The sequence below is a fragment of the Chiloscyllium punctatum genome, chromosome 18 (genome assembly GCF_047496795.1).
Source record: "Chiloscyllium punctatum isolate Juve2018m chromosome 18, sChiPun1.3, whole genome shotgun sequence".
In the NCBI taxonomy this organism is placed as follows: domain Eukaryota; kingdom Metazoa; phylum Chordata; class Chondrichthyes; order Orectolobiformes; family Hemiscylliidae; genus Chiloscyllium; species Chiloscyllium punctatum.
In genome coordinates, this window is record NC_092756.1 from 100184825 (window position 1) to 100206442 (window position 21618).

Below are 21618 nucleotides of genomic sequence, written 5' to 3' on the forward strand. Positions count from 1 at the left end.
GAATGGCTTTATCGACAGAAGGGTAGCAATGTAAAATAATATTTATACTTACATAGAGATCGGCACCATAAAATCCATCCTGGTAAACCACACTGCAGAGATGCACACAGAAACACTCTGATTACTGCAATTCCAACATGCAAGGGCTAACAAAGGCAAGGTTTGTCACAAGAACTCTGTAGACTACCAGAAAGCTTTGATAATTTGAAAGGTGTTTTAATTGCAAAATATCCATTTCAGACTTTATTTCTTACCAAATCTATTGACTAAAAAACAATGATCAACTTTGGAGGCAAATGCCATTTCTATTTTCCAAAACTTGTGCTCTTTTCCAAATATCTTTAGATTCTGGAGAAGTACCAGATGTTTGGAAAACTGCCAATATAACACCGCTATTTAAAAAAGAAAGGAGGCAAAAACTGGGTAAATATAGGCTGATTAACCTAATATCTATTGTAGGAAAAGTAATGGAACTAATTAAGGAAGAAATAGCAGAACATTTGAAGAATTGTAATTCATTGAGACAGCATGGCAACATGAAAGGGAAATTATATCTGACTAATGTATTAAAGTTCTTTAAGGAAATCTCAATCAGGACAGAGAGTAGCCAGTAGATAAGTGGTTTTGGACTTACAGAAGGTCTTTTACAAGATATCTTACAAAAGGTTAAGTCACAAGAGCCCACTGTGTTGGAGGTAGTACATTGGCATGGATAAAGAATTGGTTAATGGGCAGGAAACAATGACTGAGGATAAGCAGTTCTTTGTGAAGTTGGTGACCTGGGATCAGTGGCATGGCACAGTGATCAGTGCTGGGACTGCAACCATTTACAATACATATTAATGATTTGGAGGAAGGAAGTTAATGTACTGTAGCCACATTTGAAGGCAATGCAAAAATAGATGGAAAGGCAGGTTGCAAGACGGATACAAATACTTTACAGAGGGATATTGATAGGTTAAGTAAGTGGGTTAAAAGTTGGTAAATGGAGTATAATATGAAAAAAATGTGAAAAGTTGTTCATCTTTGAAGGGAGAACAAAAGAACAGGGCGTTATTTAAATGGAGAGAAACTGCAGAAGACTGCAGCATAAAGGCACTTGGGGGCACCGTATACGAAATGCAAAAAGTGGACACACAGGAGCAGCAGGTAATCAGGAGGGTTAATACTTTGTTGGCCCTTATTTCAAGGAATTGGGGTATATGAGTAGGGAACTCTTACTGTAATTTACAAGATGCTGGTGAGACCACATCTGGAGTACTGAGAGCAGTTTTGGTCCCTTATTTAAGAGATGATATTATTTCAATAGGAGCAGTTCTGATCTCAGAAGGTTCACTAGGATGATCCCGGTTTGGAGGGATTGCCTTATGAAGAAAGGTTAAACAGGTTGGGACTCTGCACAATGGAATGTAGAAGAATGAGAGGTGATTTCACTGAAACATGTAGACTTCTTAAGGTACTTGAACAGGGTAAATGCTGAGAGAATGTTTCCCCTCATAGGAGAGTCAAGGGCTGGGGGCATAGTCTCAGATAAAGGGGGACTAATTTAAGACTGAGATGAGGAGGAATTTCTCCTCTCAGAGGGTTGGTTGTCCTTCAGCTCGTTGCCAGAGAGCTGCGGGACCAGAGTCTCTGTATATTTAAGGCTGAGATAAATAGATACATTCTTGATCAATCAGGGAATTATGCAGGAAAATAAATGTGAGGAATGTTGGATCCTGCCATGATCCTATTAAATGGCAGAGCAAGCTTGAGGGCCAAATGATCTTAGGGTCTACGCACTCAATGATACAATTCAGAGGGTGGGGGGGGGGGATGGGCAGCACAGTTATAGGATATAATCTGGTAACCTCATACTGCTCAGCTGGCAAAACACCCTTTATTACTCAACTATGGAAGTCAGCATAGCCAAGCACTCTTAGTAAGGAAGCACGAAGTGAACTAACAATAATAATGTAAGGAGGTTTAAAGATACTCCTTCACTTGTACAGTTTAATCTCTGAGAGGTCCCTCCACTTTTAGAGTCTCTAATAAGAGCTGGGCTCTGTTGTCAAATTTGGCTTTGTTTAAAGAGATGAAAAGTAGTCAAAAAATCAAATGGGATGCTGTCTTACCTCAAAAAAGAGACTATAATTCAAAAGTGAGGACATGATACTTTGTTTTTCAGAACTTTGGTCAGATGTGGGTTAACTGTGCTCACGTGCAGGTATCACACCACAGGTTAGCTAGGCTGGCCTTGGAATGGTTGCAATAGTTTTCCCAGAATGAAACCACAGGTTTATCAGGATTAAGTCATTAGGATAAATGACTTAATCCTGTGTATAAATGTGGGTTGTGCTTTCTTGAACTTAAGGGATAATCATATTGAGATGCTTAAAACCATAAAAAGATTTAACAGGACAGAAATAAACTATTTGCTGATTAATCTTTAGATCATATTTTGGTTATTAGGAGAATGTTTTACACAATGATAGAGGAAATCAAAACTTGCACTCTCAAATGCTGCAGATGGATTTTGGGTCAACTGGAACTCCCAAATACTAAAAAGATTTTTACAGAAGTGAAATCATGCTGAACTAAAAATAGAAAATGCTGGAAATACTCAGATCAGGCAGCATCTACGAGACAGAAACATAGTCAAAACATTTCTCTTCTTGAAACCAAATGCAGGCAAATGGCACTAGTTAAGTTTGGGATATCTGTTTGGCATGGATGTGTTGAACCAAATGGTCTATTTCTGTGTTGTATGATTCTATGACTCTAAGTGGAGATTTCACTCAGGCAATTAACTCTATGCACCCACTTCCATGGTAATGGTGGATTGGCAGTTCAAAAAAGATTTGAAGGTTTGCAATGAGGAGTGCAGCTGATTGAGGATACACTCACTGATGTGCAACAACAAAACTTCATGCTCAGCTGTTTACTGTCTGCACAGCAAAGCCAAAATTTCAGAACTGGATGGCAGTGTCATAAGTTAATATTTTAAAACGTAAATGGAGTCAAAAGTGTTCCCAAAACTATTGCATATAAAGATTTACTTATTTATTTTGATGTACACTGTTAGTACTTTAAGAATTAGAGCCTCTCACTCCAATCTCCTCTGCTCTACCTTTATCACCTGACAATTTCTACAAATTCAGAGTCCCCACGCTTTGTTTTCTTTGAGACAAACCTTCCCTCACAGCCATCAGTGACAATGTTAGCTAACATAAATTATCCACATGCTTTTAAACAAAAACTGGCATAAAGTAGTTTTACATTCAAACATGCTTGTGCTAATGGCTCCTTAAAGGATAGCTGAAAGCTGTTAATAAACAGAAAATCAAAAAAAGTGTCTGCAGAATGTTGGTTATTTGAGGTCAATGAATATAATGTTCCGTATGTTCATTTCCCTATCTGCCTTCATTTCCATGTGTTCACACTAACTGAGACAGGGATGATTACCTTTAGAAGTGGGAAGTGTACAGTTCTCCCATGGAGGGGAGTGGGCTTGAGCCTGGAGAACCATGCAGGCTAACTATAAGCATCAAGCATGTGCATGAACACTCTGCGACACCATCAAAGATACTTTTATTTATCAACATGAAGATAAGCCAACTGAATGGAAAATATTTGCCATAGCACAAGGCACTGATTGCCACTTACGTAACATTGATAGGACTGGCTTTGCCAGGATGTAAGTGCAACGCATCACAAACACGTGCATTGCTGTCACAGCTGAAGGCTTGCTATCTGAAGCAGCCAGCCGAGAGAGGAGGGAAATAAACTGATACGGCTGAATTACAAATTCATTTAGGGGACAGAGTTTAATACTTCAACAGATTACAGGAGCTGTTGTAATGTACAGGACACAAAGAAACATGATCTACTTTGGATTACAAATTTATTCAAACTTATTATGCTTAATTCAGCTCAGAAAAACATTTAATGCTAAGAGTAAAAATACCAATGGAAGGTGAGTCAAGGTGAAAGATTCACCACAAAGTAACCACTAATCTTTCCAGTAATGTTGGAAAAAGACATTTTGTCAAAGCTTTTCATCTTGCACTCATCATAACAATTCACAAGAAATCTCAATGTAAAAGAAAAACAACTTATAGAGAGGAGTATGCTGAATGGTTGGCAATTGGAAGTCTGATTGCTGGCGGTCACTGCATAGAATTCACCATGAGGAAGGTAACTGACAGTTAATTGTCAAGTTCTGTTTGCATTTTAACCCAGACAGATGGTCTCTGGTCCAGGCATTGCCTTGAGAAATGAACAAGAGAAGGGCCATCCTCTGTTTGTTTACTGGAAACATGTGCACATTTTTTTTCCCCGGAAAGAACAAACCTCACAACGAGGATTTCTAGTACATGAACATCATGAGCCCAACTGACAATCTTGAGTTTGTTATCACCATAATGCTTTCCACACACAGGATTATTTAGCAAATGTTGTCCAATTGTGTAATCATAGCATCTGTTGGTCACTGTGTCATGAATTTTGCAAACTGAGGCTGGTTGTACATGGTCAGGACTTTGCTTGTTGCAGTTGAAGGCCCCAACACAAACTGACCAAGTAGGCTCATAGTGGAAAGTACAGAAACCACAACCAACTTCACAACTAGCTCATTTGATTGCTCCATTTCAAATTTGAATTTGAGCACAGGATGATGTCCATTAACATGTGTATGGAAACTTTTTCATGCAGCTACAGATTCAAATATAGCAATCATATCCTGTACAAATTGGAGGCTTATTGAAGGCACATTTTGGATAGAACCTAACAAGGATGTTTCAGAGAGCTGGGCCTAGTAGGGATCCCAGGCAACACCATCGTTTTTGGTGTACATGTCGCTAAAACTGCACATGTTGCTGAGTTCATAAATGGGGGGAGGGTGGGTTCCAGGTCACGATTATAGTATGCACTGCTGATAGACTAGCAATGGCAAATAAACACATGGTCACTGCATTGCTATTCATAGAATCTCTAAAGTGCAGAGAGGCTATTCAGCCCATTGAGTCTGCAACAACCCTCTGAAGAGCAAGACAAAAAGCTTCAAAGCAAAAAAAAAATCTTGTTTCTCAAATTCTGCACTTTAACAACAATCTTTCCGGTGTAGTCATTTACATTGTTTGCAGCCACTCAGAGGAAGATCAGATACCCCAAACTCAGAGGGCATGATAACAGAACTCTGCTATGCATGGAGAAGATAATTTCACAGTGAGCAGAGAACCTCACTATATATATAAGGTGGAAATTTAATAAAGTGTGTAAATTTCATATCTGATGAAGGGAGCCAATAGCACAGCATTTGTAAAGACATACAAAAGTCTAAGCTGAACCAGGCATTTGTAATTCACTATGATAATTATATTTTTAAAGATTCACATAAAAATGAGAAAATTAATGAGAAAACAGACCATGGACTCATCCTCCAGTTACCCAGAATCACTCTCTTGAATTCATTCTTAATTATGCACATAATTGCAACAACATTTCTGGTAACCATCATACACTATCACAGCAGGTGCAGCCTAACCCAGTTAGTCATTTCTCTACTTCAGTCATAGACTGGGAAATACAGTATGATATTACTATCTACAATAGGCAGATCTCATTCTTGTGCACTGGAATGATTATTGCATTACACCATTAATTTTGCACAATACCCATGATTTTCTATATTAAACTCTGTCAGGGCAAAACTCTGACCAAAGATGCTTTCTTGGTCAGTTAACTGTTAGGGCTAGAGTTCAATCTCGGATTCTCTTAAGTACCGTTTACAGTAGCTGCAGATTAGAGACACCGAAACTAGTAGTACAGTATGTTCAGAATAACTGGGGATGGCATTGAGGTTAGATTTAGTGATATTTGAAAACTTCATGCACAAAATGGTTCCCTCACTTCTAGTCAGGTTTCCTTACCCTCCATAGGCCGGAATGGCGGTAGGGGGCGCTGCTGCACGGAATGCACTGTAGACTGCACGACCTCGTCCTCTCAGGGCGCCTCTCAATGCAGCTGCTGTGGTGGCTGCTTGATACGGGAAACCAGGAACTAAGGATTTGGGATGCAAGAGTGAATATTAGGATAATGTGACAAGCATTAATCCCAAATAACTAAAGGAAAAAAAAAATCTATTTATGAAGGGAAACTGTGGTTGTGACAATCAGAAACAAAGCGTGACAATGAAAATGTACTGACAAGCATACAGCCTTTACTATAAATGAAATAATCTTTGAATAAATAAATTAAGTCCTAGAAGGCTTGTTTATATAACACAAAACTGCTGCGGTTCATGGCTCCTCCTGCTGGGTGATCTGTGGTGATGGTATATCACACTCTGTCTTGCACCATCTTCTCTCTCTCTCTCTCTCTCACTCACACACACACACACACACACACACACAGTGGTCCATCTGCAACTACTCCATGATAGACACTATCCAACTGCGCCGAGGTTGACTTCTCTTTCTGCTGCCTCCAGTTTGCCCTCTAAGTGATCGCTGTAGCTTTTCAGCTCTGAACAAGTGGCTGAAATACTGACATTTTCTTTTCTGCATGTTAATTTTTAACAGTTCATATTGACTGTGCAATTTTAATTAGCTTTTTAATGTGTCTTATGGTCTGCATGTGGAACTTTTAGTATGTCTTCTTCACTTCCACATTTCAAAAGCATTTATTTTCTACCTTAGATCTTTACTTATTGTCCATGTTTCTGAGACAAACAGGAGAGTGAATGCAGGTTGTGTCTTAGGAGGTTTTTTACCTTGTTACAAGTTTGCATTTTCTTATCAATAACACACCGCTCATTTCCACAAAGTTCCTTTTAGCTGTCTCTATCCTTCTTCCAACTCTTAGATCACCTTGGCCATCCTCTGTTATCATTTTTTTTCCAAATAAACAAATCTATCCCAACTTGTTCCAGTGTTAACACTACCCATCCAGTCAACGCTAGTTTATTTGTGAATGTATTCCTTCTAACTCTTGCTTTTGTCTTTCTGGTTTTCATACTCAATCCATAGTCTGAATTTCTGGATTTGACTTTAAGGTCCTCTTCTGATTCTGTCAGTGGTGCTGTCACTAGCATACAGTATGTTTGTCATCTCTTGCCTTCAATTTTATGCCTGAAAATACATCCAGTTCTCTGAATATTTGTTCTTTGTACACATTGAATCATATTAGCAGCAGTGCACAGCCTTGTACTTCTGAGCAGATTGTCCATCAACTAGCCAGGTGCTTCAATATCAGCTCTGCATAAATCTCTCATCTTTACTCTCAATGTCACACTTCAGCAACGTAGCTATTAATTTTTGGTGATAACCATAATCAAATACATCTTCATAGCCTATCAAGCATACGTTAATATTCTTGTTTTGTTCCAGATATTTACCAAATATCATTCTTAGGTTAAATAGTTCTTCTTTGGCTCCTATTCCAGGTCTAAATCAAGTTTCACCAATCTCTGCTCCAAATAGGTTTTCTTTCCTATTATGATTTTCAAACTTACTTTAATGAAATGATAGTTCTGAAACAATTGTGCTCTGTTTTATGTTTCATAGGTAACAATGCTTTATGAGTCTCTCAAGTCTGTTGGAATGTATGCACGAGTATACTTTGATCACAAACATTCAAGGCTTCCTATACTTAACAATTTCAAAGTTTTTTTTAAACCTCTGACAGGTTTCGCCAATTGTTCACTTTTATATCTTGAAGATTCCATTGATTTATGTCGTTGTACAATTCAAAAATATATATAAACAAAATTTTCCCAACTTTGTCTTTGATTCACCCAATATCTGCTGCAACCCCTTCCTTTCTATATGTCAAAGAATCTACCTTTTGGTGCAACTCTCATTTTATGATGCCTCTCCAGCTTGAACATTTCATTACACATCTCATGAGAGCATTTCTCTTTAACTGCCTTCTTTATCCTCTTTTCAATGTCATTATATTTGGGTGTATTACTTTTCTCCCTGCTATATCATCATTTTCAGAATCACAACTGTCAGCCAATCTTTATCTCTTTTCCATTCAGTTAAATTTCCCTTGCAGGTTTTTTCCCCATTTGCTTTCCATATATTTGTTCTGATTCCTCAATCTTGCTACATTTTTTAAGACATAAAAAACACGTCCGTTCAAGGTTAGTGGCCAATATCAAGGAGGTAAAAACAATGACTGCAGATGCTGGAAACCGGATTTGGGATTAGTGGTGCTAGAAGAGCACAGCAGTTCAGGCAGCATCCAAGGAGCTTCGAAATCGACATTTCGGGCAAAAGCCCTTCATCAGGGATTTTGCCCGAAATGTCGATTTCGAAGCTCCTTGGATGCTGCCTGAACTGCTGTGCTCTTCTAGCACCACTAATCCCGAAGCCAATATCAAGGAGCTCAGATGAGCTCAGAAAGGAAAACCTTTTGATCTAGTAGTCATTACAAGTTTATGCCCTGATACAAGTTCACACTGTGCAGGAAACAGGCATTTTATGCTGACATTCTTTAGTGTTATTCTCAAGTTAATTAACCTGTTAATTGTAGTAGATGAAAAACACTAAAATCAGTGAAGCAGTCAGAACACAAGTTGGTTAGTATGGCCTTAGCTTGCAAAATGACATTGTTGATAGATTGATACAATTCTGACAAAAGAAAACCTGATGGCGACAAACACCTTTTAAGCACCCAAAAACAATGCACACTTAGAACAGTCCATGGTTCATGGAAAACAGATATGATTATGTGATGGTAAAACAGCATATAGAAGCAGAATAAAGAACATTGGTTTGTTACCCGTGCCACGTGATAGAGAGTCGAGGAATAGGGAGAGAGAAGAGTTAAATGCGTGGCTACAGGGATGGTGCAGGAGGGAGGGATTTCGGTATTTGGATAACTGGGGTTCTTTCTGGGGAAGGTGGGACCTCTATAGACAGGATGGTCTGCACCTGAACCTGAGGGGCACCAGTATCCTTGGGGGGAGGTTTGCTAGTGCTCTTGGGGGGGGTTTAAACTAACTCTGCAGGGGCATGGGAACCCAGACTGTAACTTTAGGGTGCAGGACCTGGAGTGTAGGGAGGGTAGGAATATGGTATCAATCTTAAAGGATCGTGCCTGTAAACAGAAGAGTGGCTTGAAGTGTGTATACTTTAATGCCAGAAGTATACGAAATAAGGTAGGTGAACTCGCAGCGTGGGTTGGTACCTGGGACTTCGATGTTGTGGCTATTACGGAGACATGGCTAGATCAGGGACAGGATTGGCTGTTGCAGGTTCCAGGGTTTAAATGTTTTAGTAGGGTCAGAGGTGGGGGTAAAAGAGGGGGGGGTGTGGCTTTGCTTGTCAAAGATAGTATTACAGCGGTGGAAAGGAAGATGGATGAAGATTTGCCATCTGAGGTAGTTTGGGTTGAGGTTAGGAATAGGAGAGGTGAGGTCACCCTGTTAGGAGTCTTTTACAGGCCTCCTAATAGTCCTAGAATCGTTGAAGAAAGGATTGCGAAGATGATTCAGGAGAAGAGTGACAGTAATAGGGTGATTGTTATGGGAGACTTTAACTTTCCTGATATTGATTGGGAAAGCTATAGCTCAAGTTCGTTAGATGGGTCAGTGTTTGTGCAATGTGTGCAGGAGAGTTTCCTGACACAATATGTAGATAAGCCAACAAGAGGTGAGGCCATACTGGATTTGGTTCTGGGTAACGAACCAGGCCAGGTATTAGAACTAGAGGTAGGTGAGCACTTTGGGGACAGTGACCACAATTCGGTGATTTTTAGTCTCGTGATGGGGAGGGATAAGTGTGTACTACAGGGCAAGAGTTATAGCTGGGGGCAGGGAAATTATGATGCGTTGAGGCATGACTTAGGATGTGTGGATTGGAAAAGTAGATTCCAAGGCAAGAGCGTAATTGATATGTGGAACTTGTTCAAGGAGCAACTATTGAGTGTCCTTGATAAGTACGTACCTATCAGGCAGGGAGGAAAGGGTCGTGTGAAGGAGCCGTGGTTTAATAAGGAGTTGGAATCCCTTGTTAAATGGAAGAGGGCGGCCTTTGTAAAGATGAGGCGTGAAGGTTCAATAGGGGCGATTGAGAGTTATAAGGTAGCCCGGAAGGACCTGAAGAGAGAGCTAAGAGCAGCAAGGAGGGGACATGAAAGGTCCTTAGTTGGTAGGATTAGGGAAAACCCTAAGGCTTTCTATAGGTATGTTAGGAATAAAAGAATGACTAGGGAAGGAATAGGTCCAATCAAGGATAGTAATGGGAAGTTGCGTGTGGAGGCTGAAGAGATTGGGGAGGCGCTGAATGAATACTTTTCGTCAGTATTCACTCAGGAACAGGACATTGTTGTCGATATGAATACTGAGGCACGAATAAGTAGAATGGATGGCTTTGAGATATGTAGAGAAGAGGTGTTGGAAATTCTGGCAAGGGTGAAAATAGATAAGTCCCCTGGGCCTGATTGCATTTATCCTAGGATTCTCTGGGAAGCAAGGGAGGAGATTGCAGAGCCATTGGCCTTGATTTTTGTGTCCTCTTTGTCTACAGGAGTAGTGCCAGAGGACTGGAGGCTAGCAAACGTGGTTCCCTTGTTCAAGAAGGGGAGTAGGGATAATCCTAGTAACTATAGGCCAGTGAGTCTCACTTCTGTTGTGGGCAAAGTCTTAGAGAGAATTATAAGGGATAGGATTTATGCACATCTGGATAAGAATGATGTGATCAAGGATAGTCAGCATGGTTTTGTGAAGGGCAGGTCGTGCCTCACAAACCTTATTGAATTCTTTGAGAAGGTGACGAAGGAGGTAGATGAGGGGAAAGCGGTAGATGTAGTATATATGGATTTTAGTAAGGCGTTTGATAAGGTCCCCCATGGTAGGCTACTGCAGAAAATACAGAGATATGGCATTGAGGGTGAGTTGGAGGTTTGGATTAGGAATTGGCTCTCTGGAAGAAGACAGAGGGTAGTAGTTGATGGCAAAGATTCATCTTGGAGTGCCGTCACTAGTGGTGTTCCGCAAGGATCTGTTTTGGGACCATTGCTGTTTGTCATTTTTATAAATGACCTGGAGGAAGGGTTAGAAGGTTGGGTGAGCAAGTTTGCGGATGATACGAAAGTCGGAGGAGTTGTAGACAGTGAGGAAGGATATGGCAGGTTACAGCGGGATATAGAGAAGCTGCAGAGCTGGGCAGAAAGGTGGCAAATGGAGTTCAATGTAGCTAAGTGTGAAGTGATTCACTTTGGTAAGAGTAATAAAAAGATGGATTACTGGGCTAATGGTAGACTACTTGGTAGTGTGGAAGAGCAGAGGGATCTTGGTGTCCATGTACACAGATCTCTGAAAGTTGCCACCCAGATAAATAGTGCAGTGAAGAAGGCATATGGCGTACTGGCTTTTATTGGTAGAGGAATTGAGTTCCGGAGTCCTGAGGTCATGCTGCAGTTGTATAAGACTCTGGTGCGGCCGCTTCTGGAATATTGTGTGCAGTTTTGGTCGCCATACTATAGGAAGGATGTGGAGGCACTGGAACGGGTGCAGAGGAAGTTTACCAGGATGTTGCCTGGTATGGTAGGAAGATCCTATGAGGAAAGGCTGAGGCACTTGGGGTTGTTTTCTTTGGAGAAAAGAAGGTTTAGGGGTGATTTGATAGAGGTGTACAAGATGATTAGGGGGTTAGATAGGGTTGACAGTGAGAACCTTTTTCCGCGTATGGAGTCAGCTATTACAAGGGGGCATAGCTTTAAATTAAGGGGGGGTAGATATAGGACTGATGTTAGGGGTAGGTTCTTCACTCAGCGAGTCGTAAGATCATGGAATGCCCTGCCAGTAGCAGTAGTGGACTCTCCCTCTTTATGGGTATTTAAGCGGGCATTGGATAGGTATATGGAGGATAGTGGGTTAGTGTAGGTTAGGTGGGCTTTGATCGGCGCAACATCGAGGGCCGAAGGGCCTGTACTGCGCTGTATTGTTCTATGTTCTATGTTCTATGTAACATTCATATATATATGGCATGGATAGAAATTACAATCATTGCCTCCTTGTGGCAAAAACTGCAGTGACTCTTAAAACACCAAAAAAGACACCAAAACACCAAATGTGCAATCATGTAACTTTGACATGAAGGATAACAACAGAAAAGTATTCATTGAAAGTAAAAAAGATTGCAAGATGTATGTGATATTTTGCCTGTAGGATACCAACGCTGATTTAATGTCAAATACACCACAAATTTTAAGAGGATAACCTACTGATCATAAAGAAACAGGAACTTTTTGTCTGAATTAAGAAAAAGTGGGACTGAATGGTATAACACATTTGACACTGTATTTCACCAACAGGGACATGACTTTTAATTCAGCCCTGACTAATGAGATGAAAGATTCCTTTGGTACTGAGTCAGGGCTCTGTATGCGAAAGTCTCAATCCAGTGTTTGACATCAAGCATGTCTACACAATGTACGCTCAAGGCTGCTGGAGCAGCAGTTGGGAATTCCATGCTTGTTTCATTCAAGGTTTATCCAAAACCTGTGCTGTGAGGCCATTGTCAAAGAAAATATGCTGTTAAAATATATTGTCAGGAAAACTGAATATCAAAATGCATATACAAGGCCTTTTGCATTATTTAAATTCTCTCAGGTGGATGAGATGAAGTTGCTGGGAAAGACCAAAAGTTGGATTATAACACTAACATTTAGACAGCATTAGGCTAAAAGATGTATTTTTCTGTATTTGTGGGATGTGGATAATGTGGGTGTTGCTGGCCACCCAATTACTGCCCATCCTTAATGACCATGATCAAGGGAGAAATAGCTGCCGTCTTGTGTATAAGGACACCTGCAGTGCAGTTAGGAAGGGAATTCAAAGATTTTAACTGAGCGACAGTGAATAAATGGTGATACAGTTCCAAAAGAGGACGGTATGAGACTTGGAGGGGAACTCACAGGTCTTATATTCCTATGCCCTTCTCGATGGTAAAGGTTAGGAGTTTGGAAACTGCTATCAAAGCAGCCTTAGTGAGAGTTACTGCCGTGGATCTTGTAGATGGCACACTGCATCAATGGGGAAAGTAGTGATTGTTGGTGGAGGAGGATGTAGTACTAATCAGGTGCGCTGCTTTTGTGTACAGTTATAAGTGTTATTGGAGAGATAGCCATCCAGAGGCAAATGAAAAATTGCCCATCTCTCCTGATTTATGCTTTGCAGATGGCAGAAAGGCACTGGAGAGTGAGTTACTCATCACAGAACTCCTAGCCTGGATTGGTTCAGTCTTTGGTCAATGGTTAGCCCCAGGAGGTTGATGGTGGGGATTCAGTGATGGTGATCATAGAATCCTTAGTGTGCACACTGACCCATTCCCTGACCCTATTACTCAACATTTTCCCCTGACTAATGCACCTAATCTACACATCCTTGAACCCTATGGGTAATGTAGCATGGCCAATTCACCTAGCCTAGTCTTTGGACTGTGGGAGGAAACCAGAGCACTTGGAGGAAACCCACGCAGACAAGAGGAGAATGTGCAAACTCCACACAAACTCCAAACTCGTCACCCAAGGCTGGAATTGACCCTGGGTCCCTGGCACTGTGAGGCAGCAGTGTTAACCACTGAGCCACCGTGCCATCCTAAATTACGCCACTGAACATCAAAGGGCGATGGTTAGATTTGCTTGTGTCATGATGATCATTGCCTGGCACTTGTTTAGTGCAAATGTTACTTGCTACTGGCCAGCCCAAGTCTGGATGTTGTCCAGAACTTGCTGCATTTGAACATGGATTGCTTTAGTATCTGAGAAATTGAGATTGGGGCTGAACATTGTGCAATCATCAGCAAACATCATTACCACTGACCTTATGATAGAGGGAAGATCATGGATGAAGCAGCTGAAAATGATTGGATGCCTCTGCCTGATGCTGCTTTGGGCATGCCCTCTGCATTCTTGTTTGAATCAGGATTGATCCTATTGCTTCATGATAATGGTAGTGGTGAATATTCCAGGCCATGAGTTTGCATATTGTAGCTGATTACAATTCTGCTTCTACTGATGGGCACCAATGTCTAATATATGACCACTTTTAAGTTGCTGCGTGTTCAGGGTTGGTTGCGTTAGCATAGTGGTACTCCTATGTCATGAACAGGTGCATTTTCAACAGGTAAATTGGGGAAGTAAGTTCAAAAGATCTCCCCACACCCCGCCTTGTGAGATCTCTCACCAAATGCCGCAGACCAGTTCCGGTAGCTATGTCATAGAGTCATGGAAATGAACAGCATTGAAACAGACCCTTCAGTTCAACTCATCCATGTCAACAGATATCCTAACCTAATGTAGTCCCATTTGCCAGCATTTTGCCCTTAAGCCCCTAAACACTTCCTATTCATATAACCAACCAGATGCCTTTTAAATGTTATAATTGTACCAGCCTCCACCACTTCCTCTGACAGCTCATTTCATACCTGCAACACCCTCTGCATGAAACGTTATCCCTGAGGTACCTTTTAAAGCTTTACCCTTTAAATCTATACCGTCTAGTTTTGGACTCTCCCACCCTAGGAAAAAGACCTTGTCTATTTACCCTACCCGTGCCCCTCATGACTTTATAAATCTCTATAAGGTCACCCCTCAGCCTCTGACGCTCCAGGGAAAACAGCCCCAGCCCGTTCAGCCTCTCCCTATAGTTCAAACCCTCCAACCCTGGCAACATGCTTGTAAATCTTTTCCGAACCCTTTCAAATTTCACAACATCCTTCTAAAAGCAGGGTGACCAGAATTGTACGCAGTATTCCAAAAGTGGTCTAACCAATGTCCTGTACAGCTGCAACATGATCTCCTAACTCCTATACTCAACAATCTGATCAATTCAGGCCTTCTTCACTATCCTATCTACTTCCAACTTCACTTACAAGGAACTACGAACCCGCAGTCCAAAGTCCATTTGTTCAGCACCAGTCCCCAGGACCTTACCATTAAATTTATAAGTCCTGCCTGACTTGCCTTTCCAAAATGCAACACCTCACATTTATCTAAATTAAATTCCATCCATCAAATCTCGCCCCATTAGCTCATTTGGTCAAGGTCCTGTTGTACTCCGAGGTAACCTTCTTCACTGTCCACTACATCTTCAATGTTGGCGTCATCTGCAAACTTACTAATTACCTCCTATGTTCACATCCAAATCATTTACATAAATGATGAAAAGCAATGGTCCCAGGTCCTTTAGAACCCGATCAGCTTGTTCAGCAGTGGTATGACCAACCCACTCTTGGATTACGGAAATGTTGAAGTTTCCCACCCAGGGGAACTTCAAGTGTTGTTTCTTATATAGTGCTTTGAACACAATAAAACATTCAAAAGGTGTTTTATAAAAATATTATGGATCAAAATCAGGCAATGAAGCACATCGAAAGGTAAACATTAAGTGGAAGAGAAAACTGCGGAAGTAGAAGGACTTGGGAATGGGGGAGATCCTTTGTGACCTGGGCAGTTGAAAATGCAACTATCAGTGGTGGAACAATTCATATGGTGCTGTGCTGTGGACCAGAATTAGAGCAGTGTGCATAGTATAGGATAGGTTCAATAGACCAACTTGCTAGCTCTTGCACATTTGTAACCAAAAGAGAAAATGCTGGAAAATCTGAGCAGGTCTGGCAGCATCTGTAAGGAGAGAAAAGAGCTAACGTTTTGAGTTTAACTGACCCTTTGTCAAAGCTTTGACAGACTGGAAATGTCAGCTCTTTTCTCTTCTTACAGATGCTGCCAGAGCTGCTCAGATTTCTCAGCATTTTCTCTTTTGGTTTCAGATTCCAGCATCCACAGTAATTTGCTTTTACCCCTTGCACATTTGTAATTTGTTTGAACCATTTGTAATCCCAGACTTCAAATTTGAGACTGGGGCAAAATGTAAGTAGCTTTACTCTGTGTCTAGTTTGTACTCCATAATGCAAAACAAGACAAAGTCTTTCAATCAAAACTCACTCATCTCATCAATAAACTGAATACAATAGGTGATGAAATGCTTCTTGAATTGAGCCACCAAAATACACTTGGCAAAGTTGAGCGGATGATGAGACACAGAATAGGGAATTAGATGGAATACAACTAAAGGACAACAACAAATCAAACGAATTTCAATCAAATAATTCAATGTCAAACAGCAATTTTCAAGTTCGAATATTTTACGAACAGATGGTTGAAAATGGTACTATTCATATACATTGTATATAGTAAGTTTAATTAACTAGAATACTTGTTTTCAACTCGTCTTACCATTGTGTGTTGGGCTGAGTGCTGTAGAGGCAACAGGATGTAGGTGAAAAGGTAAAGATGATAATGACGCAGGACCTGCAAGTATACAGCATCGTACAACCAATATTTAAACATTAATTTGCTCAGCAGGACTTTACAGCTAAATATGCTGTGCATTAAATTAGGCTTGAGTTAAAACTGCACCAAATAAACATCCCCCAAAAGTCATTCATAATTGATTAAACAGCTCAACTAGAGCACTCAAACTATCTCCAACTTTCTGATTTCCTTGGATTATTCTAATTTGCTTACTGTTTTTATTCAAATATTTTGTGTTCTCTTTTAAAATAAATTTCCTCTTGAGATGGAGTATTAGGCAGTACTTAAAAGATCAAAAACCCTTCTCCAAGAATTAAGTTGTACCAAAGCAGTAGTTTGAAGTTTAACATCCTTAATGGCTACTTCATTTCAGTATCTGACCAAAAAAATTCACAAATCCTCTATATGCTCAGGGGCTCCCAATAACTCAGCTACAAAAAGAAGTGTGGAATATGATAAAGTGCGGATTGCAGCAGGTCCCAGCATGTGCTTACTGAAGTGGTCTCCATTGAGGGAGAAAGATGTCTGATAACTTGAGTAACATTTTCACAAATTACCCTGAATTCAAATATTCAAATGTATTGTAGACAAAAAATACATCTGTCAGTGTCAAATTCATATATATTTCTCAGATTATGTTTCAATGGAATCATTAAACAAAAATACATAGAAACTTTGAGATAGTTCAATTATAGGTGACACGGGTTTTCTTAAAATATTTACCTGCATAAAATTCAGGGCTGTAAACAGCACCAACCACAGGGCTCAGCTTCCAACCTGAAAATTATAAATTGCATTGAAGTTATTGCTACATCAAGTTTCAATCTGAAGAAAAATAACACAAAGAATACCCAATAATTCATAAGCAATTAAAAAAATCCAGTTTCAAATTTTTCCAGTGTTAATCTGCGGTCACAGCTCCCGAAAAGCCCTTTCCTAATTGTCCTTGAAAGGGTGGTGGTGAACTGCTTTCCTGAACCACTGCAATCCATTTCGTGCATGTAGATAGAGATCATTGCAAAACATGATGTTCATCATCCCTGGGTTATAGATAGAAAACCATCAGCTGAAACTGTGAGTGAGCACTGCACGCTGACAAGTCTATTGATCCAAAACTCACCATCAGGCCTCACACACACACACGCAAATTGGTAAAGCATTGCAGGGCAACTAACTAGATGGTAACTAGGATCACATGCCATAGTTCACAGGGTGACTGGCACCTGGGAGTTGATCTCTAGCAGAGGCAATGCCATAAATATAGGAAGCAACAGATTGAGCAGAAAACAAACATGAACCGCATTAGTAAATCACCATGAAGATCCCTATGCTCAATGTGCAGATTCAGAGATATTTTCCTTGCCCTACAAAGTACTGCTTAAAAAAGAACTTTCCAGCAAGTATAAAACAACTTATTTATAGAGCCTATAAAGCACAAGAATGTCTAGAAATATTTCCTCTCTGGCATTGACAAAGATATATGCTAAAATTGAGATCAAGACTTGCTCAGAGGATTATATATGAGAGAGGTTTATCGATGAAGGAGGTAATTTTAGAGCATGATACCTATCTAACTGAAATCAGAAGTCACACGACATGAGGTCATAGTCCAACAGGTTTATGTGAAATCACAAGCTTTCAGGTGAAGACCTGATGAAGGAGCAGCACTCTGAAAGCTTGCAATTGCAAATAAACCTGTTAGACTGTAACATGGTGTTGTGTGATACTGTCCACTCCAGGCCAGCACCAGCACCTCCACATCATTCTAACGGAAGACACACAACAAAGTTTACAGAAATCTGGAGGAACAAAGAGCTCTGGAGGGCAGAGAAGAAACAGTTATAGGACTGCAAGAGGTAATGGACAGGAGGTAGGGAAGTATAAGAAAATTTAAGCTTAAGAATGAGTTTTAAACTTGAGGCATTAGGAAATAGGGAGATGAGAGAGGAAATCAGCTGCTTGTATCCCAATGGTCAGAACAGTTGTCAAGTGCGGCATTCAGCCAAACAGACGACGTAGTTACAAATTTGCTCTCTAATACATAGTGAATTAGCAGACTGCAGTCTTCAAATCGTGAGCTGAAAAAGCCTGGATTTCCACAGATCTGGTGAAATGTGTAAGTGCTTGGATGTCAGTAGAGAATGCAAACAGATCCGACATCCTCCAATGTCAAACGATCTTGAACTGACACTTGAACAGACTGCTGACATTTACTCCAGGTTTCTATTTGAAGTTAGCCACTTGGGAGAGGAACCAATGTCCTAGCATCACTAATGGAATGACATGCCATTCTTAACCTCCACTGTGTAAACCCTAAATTTAGCAACATCAATCAGATACTTCAAAGCTTATTCCAAGCTTGCAGCTGTAGACAGATTTAAAACTAAAACAGATGATATTTAATCCATATGCTTCTGATGACTCAGCCAGTTAAAGTAATGAATAAGCTGAAAGTTACAATGCAAAAATGGCCAAGGTTTAATCACTGATCTGTGCTATTAGCTGACCTTCATCAGGACAGCAAATGCATGGAGCTACAACTGACCTCAGTGGCAAAGTAGAAAGTCAGTCAGGATTTCTGCAACTGATCAGTGCCCAGAAATTTTTCATGGTTGTGAGCATGGGCATTGAGGGAATGGGGACTGAGCTCAGCTGTGATATGCCTGACAAACGAACATTCACCATCTGGCCTCACACATTAAAAATGCCCACTTGGAGGGTGTCTGCTCCCTATGGAACCTGAAGCCTGTCACAAAGTTGATATTGTCAGGAAATGGAGAGGAAACTGAAAGCAGAGTTGAGGTGGTATAGAGGAAAAGGGAAAAATAATTTATTCCAGAAGCTGATATTAAACTTGTACTAAAAATAAATGCTCCAGTCAAGCACATAAATTGACTCAAGTTCCTTATTGTGCCAATCTGAAACATTCTAGTAAGCCATTTATCTGTCAGTGATAATTAATGTGTGAATTATGTAACTTTGCATTTTGTACTTTCAAACATATGCCTTCCATAATCAGTTCCTTCATCCTGGTCTGGAAATGTGTAATCCAGAATTAGGCTTATATAGACATAGGTATCAAGCGTATACAGTTTTTTAAAAATAATCCCACTCTCAACCAGGCAAGAGATTAGATCTTAAAAATGTGTTGCTGGAAAAGTGCAGCAGGTCAGGCAGCAGCCAAGGAGAAGAAGAATCGACGTTTTGGGCATAAGCCCTTCTTCAGGAATGAGTGTGTGCCAAGCAGGCTAAGATAAAAGGTAGGGAGGAGGGAGTTGGGGGAGGGGCATTGGAAATGCGATAGGTGGAAGGAGGTTAAGGTGAGGGTGATAGGCTGGAGAGGGGGTGGGGGCGGAGAGGTCGGGAAGAAGATTGCAGGTCAAGAAGGCGGTGCTGAGTCTGAGGGCTGGGACTGAGAAAAGGTGGGGGGAGGGGAAATGAGGAAGCTGGAGAAATCTACATTCATCCCTTGTGGTTGGAGGGTTCCGAGGTGGAAGATGAGTTGCTCTTCCTCCAGGCGTCGTTGTGTTGCTATGGTCTGGCGATGGAGGAGGCCAGGGACCTGCATGCCCTTGGTGGAGTGGGAGGGGGAGTTAAAGTGTTCAGCCACGGGGTGGTTGGGTTGGTTGGTGCGGGTGTCCTAGAGGTGTTCTCTGAAACGTTCCACAAGTAGGTGACCTGTCTCCCCAATGTATAGGAGGCCACATCAGGTGCAGCGGCTGCAGTAAATGATGTGTGTGGAGGTGCAGATGAATTGCTGATGGATATTGATGGATCCCTTGGGGCCTTGGAGGGAAGTAAGGGGGGGGGGGCAGGTGTGGGCGCAAGTTTTGCATTTTTTGCGGTTGCAGGGGAAGGTGCCAGGAGTGGAGGTTGGGTTGGTGGGGGGGTGTAGATCTGACAAGAGAGTCGCGGAGGGAGTGGTCTTTCCGGAACGCTGATATGGGTAGGGAGGGAAATATATCCTTGGTGGTGGGGTCCGTTTGAGGTGGTAGGTGAGGACTAGTGGGGTTCTGTCCTGGTGGCGATTGGAGGGGCGGGGTTCAAGGGCAGAGGAGCGTGATGTGGAGGAGATGCGGTGGAGAGCATCGTCAACCAAGTCTGAGGGGAAATTGCGGTCTTTGAAGGAGGAGGCCATCTGGGTTGTTCGGTATTGGAATAGTGGACAACCCAGATGGCCTCCTTCAAAGAAAGCAATTTCCCCTTAGACGTGATTGACAATGCTCTCCACCGCATCTCCTCCACTTCCTGCTCCTCTGCCCTTGAACCCCGTCCCGCCAATTGCCACCAGGACAGAACCCCACTGGTCCTCACCTACCACCCCACCAACCTTCAGATACATCGGATCATCCTTCGTCATTTCCGCCATCTCCAAACAGACCCCACCACCAAGGATATCTTTCCCTCCCCTCCCCTATCAGCGTTCTGGAAAGACCACTCCCTCTGCGACTCCCTCATCAGGTCCACACCCCCCACCAACCCAACCCCCACTCCCGGCACCTTCCCCTGCAACCGAAAAAAATGCAAAACTTGCGCCCACACCTCCCCCTCACTTCCCTCCAAGGCCCCAAGGGATCCTTCAATATCCATCAGAAATTCACCTGCACCTCCACACACATCATTTACTGCATCCGCTGCACCCGATGTGGCCTCCTCTACATTGGGGAGACAGGCCGCCTACTTGCGGAACATTTCAGAGAACACCTCTGGGACACCAGCACCAACCAACCCAACCGCCCCGTGGCTGAACACTTTAACTCCCCCTCCCACTCCGCCAAGGACATGAAGGTCCTTGGCCTCCTCCATCGCCAGACCATGGCAACCCTACCTTTTATCTTAGCCTGCTTGGCACACCCTCCTCATTCCTGAAGAAGGGCTTATGCCCGAACCGTCGATTCTCCTGCTCCTTGGATGCTGCCTGACCTGCTGCGCTTTTCCAGCAACACATTTCTAAGCTCTGATCTCCAGCATTTTTTCCTAGACAAGAGATTAGGTTTGTCCCGCTGCAGGGTATGGTCTTGCATGCATACAGTGAACTCAGAGTACTCATGCTAGGCTTCTGTGAGAGGAGAGAAGAAGATTAGGCCCAGAATGATGAGAATCAGGATTGTCCCGTCTTTGGAGAACTGCTCACCTTTCATCTGACAACTCTCAATTCCATTGCTGCACATCAACACTCAACTGTGGCCTCAAACACTTGGAAGATTCTAAACTTTATTACTCCTTGAATAATAAATAAACACCTCACTTCACAAATATAAAGTAATGTTCTTTGATCCTATTAAATGGCTACGTAAGCCACGGTTACTTTAA

General features: G+C 41.7%; 1 protein-coding gene across 11 annotated transcripts in view; it reads right to left on the reverse strand.

The window, feature by feature from the left end:
* The window catches only part of LOC140489423 (RNA binding protein fox-1 homolog 2-like), a 370713-nt gene that overhangs the window by 21367 nt on the left and 327728 nt on the right, over positions 1 to 21618 (reverse strand). For 8 of the 11 annotated variants that reach the window (XR_011963127.1, XM_072588967.1, XM_072588965.1 and 5 more), the window contains 3 exons: positions 17029 to 17082; positions 16228 to 16302; positions 5910 to 6039 (listed from right to left, as the gene is read on the reverse strand). Coding sequence is in view for 9 of the 11 variants with exons in the window: in XM_072588967.1 (XP_072445068.1) it covers positions 5910 to 6039; positions 16228 to 16302; positions 17029 to 17082 (259 nt within the window). In the remaining 2 variants the exon portion in view is untranslated. Of the gene's footprint in view, positions 1 to 52; positions 93 to 5909; positions 6040 to 16227; positions 16303 to 17028; positions 17083 to 21618 lie in introns of all 11 variants that reach the window. The other 3 variants (XR_011963128.1, XM_072588964.1, XM_072588969.1) reach the window with 1 other exon arrangement.